General features: G+C 46.7%; 1 protein-coding gene across 2 annotated transcripts; it reads right to left on the bottom strand.

Annotated features, from left to right (window-relative positions):
• Positions 1-363: 363 nt before the first annotated feature.
• Positions 364-9,104, bottom strand: LOC1276545 (radial spoke head protein 3 homolog). Of its 2 annotated transcripts, XM_061642509.1 has the most exons (7): positions 8,000-8,766; positions 6,785-7,218; positions 3,722-3,842; positions 3,248-3,322; positions 1,587-1,745; positions 940-1,516; positions 364-857 (listed from the first exon to the last, which is right to left on the bottom strand). In XM_061642509.1, exons 1-7 carry the CDS (start codon positions 8,507-8,509, stop codon positions 610-612), a joined length of 2,124 nt encoding a protein of 707 aa, XP_061498493.1. In that variant the 5' UTR covers positions 8,510-8,766; the 3' UTR covers positions 364-609. The 2 variants fall into 2 exon arrangements, with proteins under 2 accessions (XP_061498493.1, XP_315905.5); XM_315905.5 differs by lacking the exon at positions 3,248-3,322 and having other exon boundaries at positions 8,000-9,104.
• Between the last annotated feature and the right edge of the window lie 2,152 nt (positions 9,105-11,256).

The raw sequence follows: 11,256 nt of genomic DNA, 5'->3' as shown, positions 1-11,256 counted from the left end.
GTGGCTAGTGACGTCAAGCAAGCAAGAAAATTATCAACATACAAAGCGTTGTCAAGCATACGTCACTGTTGAGCTGAACGGAAACGACCAGTGTGCGTGTGTTAATGTTTGTGTAAATGTGCAAAATAACGTTTTATTTCGTATTGTGTAGGATGTGGGTTGTGTTTTGTTGTTAAATTGTTGATATGGTTAGCATATTTTCTTATCATATCATAACTTGTTGGTGTCGTTTTATGTGTTACAAATGTCATCACTTCTATCGTCATCGAATAAAGCCGGAGGAACGACGGAAGATAATCCTCCAGGTTCCGTTTGCCGATGAAGGGTAAGTAATTTAAATCAACCGACAAAACAAGCTACGAATAGGATGGACTGAAACAAAGAAGTAGTTTATTACACATTTCCAAAGATTCGTCAACTAACAAGTAATGGGTTTTGTCGATGCATGGCTTTGTGGTCCGATGCCAAGGCAGAATTTACCACACACCACTGCAACTGCTTTTTCTAGCATTGTGAACATGTTTCTTCTTCTTCTTCTTCTTCTTTTTACAGACAAATCGTTACACCATCCATGCCGCAACCAACGGCCAGCGCACACCAAACACCATATCACATTGCTTTCTCGGAATCACCGTTTTGAGCTTCCTGCTCCGCCGGCGCCGCTTCCTCCTCCGGCACCGCTTCTACCTGTTCCGGGTCTTCGTCCGCTTCCTCGTCAACCGCCCCGGCAGCTTCCGGTTCGGCTTCCACCTCCTCGTCCGGATCAACCTCATCGTACTGTGGCTGTTCGGCAGTGTCGCCTGCAGTGTCGCCCTGCAGGAGCTTCTTTTTGTGCAGCAAAATCTCTCGAATAATGTCTGAAATGAGCACAGAGAAAGAGGAGGGGGGGGGGGGGATGGATAAAGCCACGTTGAAAGGCCCAAACGGTCATCATCATACCCTCTAGCAGCGCGTTCGCATCGATCCACTGGCCAATCTCGTGCGCCACCTCCTTCGCCAGCCAGGGCGTAATCTGCCGCTCGAACTCGGCCCGATCCTTCTCCGTCTCGATCCGGTCGACGGCGGCCAGCACCTCCGGCACGATCTCGTCCAGCCGGCCCTGCAGCAGCTTCGCCGCCGTAATGCGCTCCTGCATCTCGCGGTCCAGATCGGCCGCAATCTTGTCCTGCAGGAAGCGTCGGTCCCGCTCGGTCTGTCGCTTCTGCTCCTCCTGCTCGAGCCGGCGCAGCTCGGCCAGTTCGGCTTCGCGCAGCGCCAGTATCTTCTGCTGCTGTTGCTTCATCTCGGCAATCTCTTCCTCGTGCAGCACCTCTACCAGCGCTTGTTCGAGTGTCCGGCTGACCAGCACCTCGATGATCGGCTGCACCTCGGTGTCGAAATCGAACAGTTCGCCGTCAAGGATTTCGGTCGCCGCGTCACAGCCCGTCTTGGCCGGCACGTACGGTGGCGATGGGGCGCGGTGCAGGAACAGGTCCGTCTGGCAGCCGGCATCCAGCTCGGGCGGATGCAGGAAGAGCTGTTTGGCATCAATAAACTCATTACTGTTTGTATCTTTTTTTTTTGTAGGTGTTTTCAGTGTGCAATACCTCCTCAAGATACTTCTCGGTCTGGACGGTTTCGTGCCGCCGGCCGCGAACCGGTGGCGGTGTACCGATGATGCCACGCTGGTTGCGCGAAACGTACTTCTTGCGCAGCAGCTGGCGGCGGCGCGCTTCGGCCTCCTTCTGCGTACCGTCGCCATCACCCTGCGGAACACGGTGAAGCAAACAGTCAGGTAAGTGAATTAAACCGGGAGAAGGGTAACAGTAAGAAAGTATGTAAAGAAGATTATTGCAAATTATTCGATGAAGATCTGTGATGAAAAAAAGGTGTAAAAGTGCCTGATCAGAGTACCTTTTTTACATGAAAATGGGTTGATCAGAGCGTTAGCAATAAGTGTGGTTATTAAAAAGGTCCTTTTAGTAATCGAGTGTTAGTGAATGAGTTTTTTTAGTTTTAAATAAAGGGTTTTCCAAGTCACTTTTGAATATGCACATAATTATTCACCGCATCCAAGAAGTTTTTCAACAGCTGTCAAATAAGCAAGCTGTGGTGTATTTGCTTCAAAATGAAATTTCAATTTCAACACAAGATTTTCAACACATCACAAAGAACTGTCCAACTCAATCCAGCTTGAGTGAGTGTTGAAAATCATGCTGAAGAAATTAAAAATTATGATGATGGAAATGAAGCATCAGATTGATGTGGTTTAACATGTTGCACGCGATGAATAACAACGTTTAAATTCGAAATAGACTTGAAAAACCCTGTGCGTCCCGATACGGTCCTGGCTAATTCTTGAAGTTTGTCAGGGAATGACAAAGATCAGAGTTCAAAGTAATATTTTATTGTAAAGCATGTCGCAAATTGTTTCTAAAAAGTATATCTTTTAATCTTTTATCAAGATTTCAATTAATATTTTGTGCGGAAAATTATATTTCATGTTTACTTTTACTCGATCACTAAATGGACCAGAACGTTGAGAAGTAAATTATTTACTATAACCAATACATTATGGGAAGTTGGGTGGAAGGACGTCTAACTAAAAGGATTTAAAAAACGAAAAAGATTAAAAAACGAGAAAAAAAGAATTAGGAGTTTTGGAGAAAAAAGGTAGGACGGACTAACAACTAAACCAGTTGTTGGATATTGTACATGGATTATTTACATATTTAACATATTTAGGGCAACTTTCGGAGTCATTATTCGTATGGAACAAGGGGACATTTGAATCTTAAGGTGTCCGATTTTATACATTGTACTATTTTCTTAACGAAAAACGGTCGTTTTGAATGGAATGAGAGCAACAGAATACACAAAGCCGTGTAGCATGAGAAGAGCATTTCAAAACAGCAGAACTAGTAGATGTGGCAGGTGGCTAACTCTTATATCAGGTGGGCTTGCTGGCAGCATTCAGTGGCGAACATCGTTTGCAGTTTTTGCAAGGCGCAACGGAAAAAAACGTTCAACTATGAAAACAAAGAGGCTTGAGGAGTGAAAAAACGATTCGATTTTCCACTACGCGAAACTGTACAGAATTAAGAAGTACAAGTAGCGGAAGAAGAAAAAAACGGTGAGATGAAAGCAAAACTTCTTATAAAGAAAGTGAACAGGGCGTTAAACTGCGACCGATCACGATCAGGCCGGTTTTGTTGTTGTTGTTGTTGTGGCCGATCGTTGAATCGGTGACGATGGCGCACACACTCACCTTTCCTGATAGAAGACCAGCGTAACCGAAATACGGATTCCACCGGGGCATGTTAGGGGAGTTGTTAACATGGCCCTGAGCGGGGGAAGGAAATGAGATAACACGTAACGACCCGTACGGGCGGTTTTAAGAGACGAAAGAAAGGAAAAAAGGGACATAAGGGGAAAGGATACGCCAGATGAAGAAAAAAAGAAGGAAGAAGAAAGTAACAAAAGACAGACAAAGATAGACACAAAACAATGTAAAAGGGAAATAGAAAGAGAGAGAGAAAGAGATAGAGAAAGGAGGTTGAATTTTTAGCAAAAGAGGGTTTTTAGTATTAGAAATCTACTCGTAAGGACACAATATAAAGCAATACTCTATTGAATATGGAACGCGCTTCAAAACAAGGCTTCAAACACAAACTTTACGTGTGTTGCGGTTTGCTTTGGAAAACAAATGGAATCATGAGGGGGTGGGGGAAGGTGGACTTACCACTTGCAAATTGCTCGTTGAGGTATAATTGCTGCCCCGGACGACACGTCGATCATGCATCACATTCTGATAGGCTCCATTTTGCTGCTGCTGCTGTTGCTGTTGCTGCTGCTGTTGGTCTCTGTAGAAGAAGTGAAACAGTTATGAAAATCATTGCTTTTACATTCCCTTTTTCCTTCTATTTTCCCCCCAGCGCGGCCTTTTCGCCTTCCTTTGTAGGGGTTATTTTCTTTACGCAAACGATTACGCATCACGTTAGTGTGCGCCTACGCAAAACAACCACTCGAAAGGTGAATGCTCCCGGTTGGTTGGGTATTACGTGGGGAGATTTGTATGTATGTGTGTGTGTGTGTGTGGGGGGGGGGTACTCAATTAGTGTAGGGGGGTGAGTTTGGGGCAGTTTGGAGTCCATCGTCCCGAATGACCCGCGAACGGTCACAAGCGGACGGAGAAGACGCGCTCGCTCGTTCGTTCGGTACCGATTTACATATAACGCAGTGGCAAGAACTTGACCCGGGGCTTATTTGGGAGAGAGAAAGATATGGTTTTCAGCGCGGTAAATGTACAATATATAGACACGCGATACGCGCGGGGACATTGAGTTACGGGTAGGAGTTGAGGTTTTTTTTGTTTTGGGGAGAAAAGTCATCATACGAGTGCCGGGTGGTGCGCCCTGCCAGCTAGCCAATCGATAAGACGTGGTACTGTGGAGAGTGTCCGTTTTGGCCAAATATTAAATTAAAATTACATTTTCTTCCATGTACCTTTTGCCTTAATTAACGCAAAAGAATGGCAGAGCAATCTTATAAATCCACAGACCTGGTGAGGACCTAAAACAGGCACGTTGTTTGAAGCGAGTTCTACCATAAATTACATGTATAGGAGCAGAAAAACCACAGTACGTGTAATTAGCCACATTAAACATGAAGCAATTAGAGAAGCAAATCGTTCCACTTCGTAAGTGTATACTCACCTAAGGTTGAGTAAATTACTTCACAACTAAATGAGTTCTAATCAGACTTCCCACCATAACGCTCCGCAATAAGCCCACACATTTGCCTGTCTTTTCGCATTACTTGCGGTATAACAAGAGGGGTTCCAATTTGGTACCTTAACCAAATGATTTTCTTTTTAATTTCCAGTACTTCTACTGAAGTACGAAGTTGGAGTTGTGCGTTCGGGATTGGTTTGGTTTGATTAGGTCGTTAACGGTTCAGCGATATGGCAGGTTCTAGGTTCACTAGGCCTATGGGCGGTGTAGCTCAACGTTGTCACCAGAAACTATCGACCTATTACTAACAGCGTTGGAGCGCCAACAGAGTTTAATGACCATTAGTCACCCCCCTGGGAAGATATCATATAGCGAGTCCCCCCCCCCAAACGAACAGCGACCATTCGTTCGACCCGATTTCCTGAATCGCTCAACTGACCTACTAAAAGGAAGGTGCTAAAGGGGGTGCATTGCATATCGGAGGAAAGTGGTTGAACATCATAGATACTTCGTTATCTTTCGGGGTTTCCCTTAGTGTGTGTTCAGACAATAATGATGTTGGTGCCTTACAAAAGGCTAGACTTTAAAAGCTTCAGAATACCGCATTTGCGCTTGCTTTCTGCAAGTGGGCTTAGAAGTTTAGGTCCCAACAGTGCTAGCTTACCACATTACCTCGTCGGTTTTGTTGCATGCGGCGACTGGCGTTCAGACTGTTTTTGTATCATCCTTTTTTATCACTCCTCTAGCCTCTAGTCGCTTGACCCAGAAAGCGGGCGCCCATTCCACGATGTTGCACTCTCCTCTTTTTTCCGCAGAGCTCTGGAAGTGGAGTTGAGAACACTGTCCATATCTGGCAGGAAAGATCTCCGAAACGAAAGACTGCTTTCAGCAAGCCTATTTGTTTGTGGCACGTCTAGCTTCCAAGCGCTAAGCCTTGGAAATGGAATCGATTCCAGAGTTTCAATATCTAAAGGAGGCTCCCAGTTAGAGGGGTGGTTGGTGTTTGGTGCATCGATGGGTGATTAATTATTGAATGCTTAATCCACTAGCTATCGATTGGTGGGGGATTGAAGGGATTGGAAATTCCGCCCGTAGGTCCTGATAGCAAAAAAAGGTGACCTATTTCGGGAACGTGCTTGGTACTTGGGTTGGTGATTTAATTGGTTACATTTTTAGCTCCACTGCTGTATTGTAGTGTGGTGGTGCGTATACAACTCTGAAGAACTATTCTGGAGAAGGGCCTCGCCCAGGGCTCCGAATGCAACTGAAGGTCGACAGAGCATGTAAAGCATGTTGGTGCGCGGCCGATCGATGGATTGAGAGATTTGAATAATTTACCATAAGCATGAGCTGTAGTAAATCGAAATTGAATTCCTGTCGTTCAAGGACATCTCTTGCGTATGACCATTAGAAGTGGGAATCATAATTGAAGTAAGATTGAGAGTACCTGAGAGACTTGGGACTCAAACATATTGAATTGTTACGTCTAAACCGTGTTTTGTTTTTGAAGTAGCAAGAAATCGTTGATGGTAAAGGTACGGAAATACTATACTACTGCATAGAGGCTTCTCTATATGTGCCATACAGGTCACGCCATATGACACGGATCGAGCTCCTGCCCAAGCTCAGTTAACCTCACAACCCCGGTGGCTGTTATGATGGCATATTTTTAATGTAGAATGAAAATTTATGCAAATTTTTAAACCACTTCAAACCCTTTTCCCTCTATTCTACCTTTTTCTTGTGGCCACCGCACGTCATTCTATACAGGAAATAGCACCAAGGAGTTTCTAGTGCGAGAGTAAGAGAGAGTGACACGCAGCCTAGTGTAGTGTGGTAGTGTGTTTTTGTTTATTGTTTATTTTCCCTGTTGTTTTCGGTCCTTAAATATCAAACGTTTAAGGTAAGAGGTGTGTGTGTGGAATAGTGAGAAAGTTCCTTAAATCATTAACGAACCAACTCGGTGGAAGTGGTTAACCTTGGGCAGGGGAATACTACGCCTTCTCCTCTATTTACAGGATAATGTTTGAAACGGGGGAAGACTCTTGCCACTCAACCTCAAGTCAATTTACCTTGCCGCGCGTTGGTGTGGCCGCTGCTGCTGCTGCTGGTGGCCACTGTTGGCCACAATCGATTGCAGGTCCGCTACCGTCACTTTGCGGACGGTTTCCGCCTCCCCGGGCGGCAGATGGGATATCCTTGGCGCAATCGGCTTCCCGTAATGGTGGCTGCCATGCTTGCAGACGTACTCGCCCGGATGGTTGTGGTTCGGATGATTGATGTCGTTGTTGTTGTTGTTGTTGCTGTGCTGGTGATGTGGGTGGTGGTTGCTACTGAGGCTGGGTGCCGTAAGGATCCGGGGACGGCTCTCGAACGCGTACAGCCGTCGCTGGCTGGAGCCGGGCAGCAGGGCCGGCAGCTCTTTGGTCGGCTGCAGGAACACTCCCTTCGGGACGGTTGTGATGAAGAGGGGACGCTTTCTGGTGTTTACCTCCTGCGTGCTGCCCTGTGAAGTGGGTGAAGATAGAAGAAAGCCAGTGGTGGAGGATTTTTTTTTTGTTTTTCGACAGGTTGACAGGTTCATTCCTTGATGTGTCTCTCCAAAGCGGTGCGAAAGTATCATTATCGTCACCCGAAAGTGATCTAGTCATGGAAGGAACGGGGGTCCCCCTTAACATCCACTGCAATTAACCGCATGCAAAGGACGACTTGCAATGGTGACTAACATACACCGACACAGACACCATCCGGTCAGTAGGTCAGCACTGCTGGGCAATTCATTATTTTCCAAGGGAGCTTTGAAGCTTTTAAAACATTTACAGTGGTGCACATACAGCCATGTGTCTCCTTGAACAATTCCCGGTAGCCATGATGGAGGTCTTGGGGGACGGTGACGACGTAGGTCGACAAAATATCGACTTCCTGTTTTGCGTAATATCCTACCATTAGTTCCGATGGAACCGGGGTGATAAATTTCATATTTATTTCCTCACCAACACTGTCGATGTTGGTGTGTGCGTGTGTGTGTGTAAGTGGCCAAGAGTCCTTGAAATGCAGGACAAAAGCATTTTCACGCCGGCGGTACCACTACTATTAGCGGCCACAAAAACGAGACGTGACGTGATGGAGCAATGGCGTTGATGAAGCAACCCATGCTTGTGGTTAGGATAGACCACGTCATTGCTAGACAATTGAATGGCATTTTGGGGGTCCTTTTTGAAGTTTGTGACAGGACAGGGAGAATAAAGTGAAATGTGGGAGATCTACAAATCTTGGAAAAAACCTACATTTTTGGACGATCGCTTCGACGAATCGTTCTGCAGCTTTCTCAGCTTGGCGTCCAGCTCGCGGCTAAACTCATGCTGCTGGCCACGATGATGTACATGAGGCTGCTGATGCGTCGTCTTTTCGATCTCGATCGCACCACCCGGTACGTAGTGTCCGTTGCCGCGTACTACCTGCTCCTGTTTCGCCGGATCACCACCACGATCACCTTTACCGTTGCTGTTGTTCTGTGCGTTGTTTTCCCTATTTCGACCGTTCTGCCGACTCAGCTGTGTCTCGATCTCGTGCAGCAGCTTGTAGTCCGGGTGCAGGTTGTGCACAATGTGCTGGCCCTCGATCACCTCGCGCTGGTCGCGGCCGTGTCGCAGCGGGCGTACGATCGCGTTCGGTTTGCCGAGGCTGCTCGCCCGGTACGAATGGTGGTCGCTCGAGACGATCGCAAACGCGGGACTCTCCAGCTCGACTAGTTCCTGCTGTTCCGGCGGCTGGTGGCGGGCCGACAGTGTAGGCATCTTTTGGTTTATTAAGCTGGAACCGCTGTATTAAGCGCAATTACTGTACCATGTGCCTAGTTAACTTGATTTGCCATGGTTTGAGTTCCGAGTTTGTTGTTTGCATAATTTAACACATCCGGGAGGTACGGGAGCGGGTCTGGAGCTTCATTATTTAAGAAGGAGTGACTAACACTTGGGCACACATGATTACACTTAATCGCGGAGGTTAATTTCACGAAAATTATTCACTACACTCACTGAACATCACATACAGATACACAACAGATACACAGATACACAAATGGCCACTGAAAGGAGATAGAAGAGGCCTTTCTCACGACTGACCTATATCTAGTTCCTTCTGGGAGGGTAAATTAAGGCAGCCGATGTTTAAATAACTTATCAATTGAAAGCGAACGAAAGGAGGACTTGCTCCAAGGATTCACAACATGTTTTCGCGGTATGGCTGCTGCCACCGACGCTTGGTATAGTTACTTCACCAATAATCACTGCACGCCATTGCTGTGTAGCATTAGTTTTCTGGGTGTGTGTGGGTCCTAAGCAAATGATCCACGACACAAAAATCCAACCGCACTGGCCAACGAGTCGAGTACGAATGACCCACGGAAGAGAGCGAACCATACGCTATTCGCTCCGAAAGGCACTATGTGGTCAGCGTGTGTGTGGTGTTGTACATAGCCAAACGTTCTGGAATTTCCCTTTCCCATGGGTTCTTTTCGTCCACTCTGCGTCCACCCGGGAAATTGTGGAGGCTTTTCCCTTTCTGGCTAGTGCTTTTGCTCGCCATCGTACGCTTTCGCTTTTCATCAGCACTTCACGATCTGTTGGCGCAGCAGGCCCGAGGGAAGAGGTTGGTCAGGCTAGTGGAGTAGTAGTAGTAGCAGTAGTCCATTAGAGGTTCCCCGAAGCCGAGCGATGGCCACATACTCTCGTGCGTATGTGTGTTCGTGCGCTGGTCTTCCGACCACTTCGCTCCGCTCCGAATGGCAAGTTCGCGTGTGTCCGTTTGTCGGTCCGCAACGATAAACCGCTTCCCCTCCCCCAGTGCTGTAGAGCAGCACCAAAAGGACCGGCGTTTTGTAGCGGTCAACGAATGTTTATATGGGCAGCTCGCTATATAATTAGGAACTCTCTGCTGTCATCCGACCGCCCTGTCACGCCGAAGAAGCAGAATGGATTAAAAGAAGTTTGGAAGGATTAGAAACCACCGTGCTTGGTTAGAAGCTGTATCGATCCAAGTACATAAGAGAACCTGTAGAACGACAGGAATATTGCTTCATAATCCGGCAGAAAGCAATCCACAAACACTAAATCATGCTGTAGAGCGGAGATTAACTAAAGGTGATCGTGCAGTTCAGATATTAATTAAAGAACATAGCACAAAATCGTTGGCTCAATGTACGATGTTACGGTTACTTCGAATAACTTCGAATTCCCCAAGTTGGTTTGTGGACAAACGGGAAACGGAAATGAGTCGACAATGAGTTCGACGAAGCTCACATAAAAAAAGTGTAGCCATCGTCTGCATATCTTACCGCGGGGAATTATAAATTCGTCGCGACGACCCGGCAGGCACTTGGTACCAGAAAAAGGCGACAGTTGGCGATGGACACGCAATCTAGCTCTCGTCAGCTCTAGTGTACCGTGGCCACTTCCTTCCTTTGCTTCCTTTCCGGTCGGTTCCTTAATGGAAGTTACTTGCCTGACCGGGGAGGTGCGTGCAACGATCGTACCAGCTCGGGATCGTACAGTGGCAGGATTTCAAGTTCATGACCAACGGGAACGGTCCATTCCAAAGGGTTCTATGTGTGTATTACGTGAAGATTCGGCAAATCCGATAAAACAACTCAAAAGGTGATTCACGCCTCCACCATCCAAAAGCGACGGGATATTGGCTTTGTTTGCATTTGCCTTTTTCGGCCGGGTCGTTTTATCTCACGACAGGATATCATTAATTTCAAGGTTAGCCATACACCATACCCAGGGGAGGTCGTTTAACCTGGGCCTGGGGTCGGTCTAAGATGACCGCAAATGACCGCTGGATCCAGCGCTGGTGAATGATTCATCCAGACACACGGGCCTGAGAGCCGTTGCTCTTACTATACGATGAGTTTTCTTATTTGCTCCCCGCTTCCGGTGAAAATGGAAATCGAAAGTGGAATGTGCTTGCGACCGCCGCCTACCAATAAATGGGGAGTGAGATTTGCTTTACACACCCGCCCGGCAAGAAGTGCTTTGAACTCCGAAACTCCGTCTTAGCTCGTTAGGTAGTGGAGTAGATTCACTAGTGGTGCCACACAACGCTGGATCCTGCTGGTGGAATAAACCCTTGACCTTCAAGGGGACACACAACTGTGAAATGGGCTCTGAACTGTTCGTGGCAAATGGGCATGTTGTCGAATGGGTGTATCATGTAAAACACTTGGTGGCGCGTGTGATGATGGATTTGATGTTATATTTATATTCCGTCAAGCAACTTCAACAAACGCCGCTATTATGATAGAATTGTTTCTTGGTCGAGTTCTTGGTCAAGTCGCATGAGTGAACAAAAAGCTCATAACATCAAGTCCAGTAAGGACCACAATAAGGTCTTAATAGTTCGGACTGAATATCCTGCTGTATGAGTACACCAAACGGTCAAAGATAGCCTAGCCTACGAATTGCTTACAAAGATCTGGATCTGTAACTAGACTACGCAAGAATCTGGTTGTATTTATAGACGTTTTAGTTGTTAATAAGTTGCA

This window comes from Anopheles gambiae, chromosome 2, assembly GCF_943734735.2.
Source record: "Anopheles gambiae chromosome 2, idAnoGambNW_F1_1, whole genome shotgun sequence".
In the NCBI taxonomy this organism is placed as follows: Eukaryota; Metazoa; Arthropoda; class Insecta; order Diptera; family Culicidae; genus Anopheles; species Anopheles gambiae.
Note: the sequence above shows the minus strand (reverse complement) of the source record. Positions and strands in the feature narration are given on the sequence as shown.

Excerpts from the sequence above, each read along its gene's own strand:
- LOC1276545 (XM_061642509.1), bottom strand. The coding sequence starts at position 8,509 with ATGCCTACACTGTCGGCCCGCCACCAGCCGCCGGAACAGCAGGAACTA. Across the intron at positions 3,843-6,784 it reads CCACACCAACGCGCGGCAAG|AGACCAACAGCAGCAGCAAC; the intron begins GTAAATTGACTT and ends CTTCTTCTACAG. Across the intron at positions 858-939 it reads TGCGAACGCGCTGCTAGAGG|ACATTATTCGAGAGATTTTG; the intron begins GTATGATGATGA and ends TGCTCATTTCAG.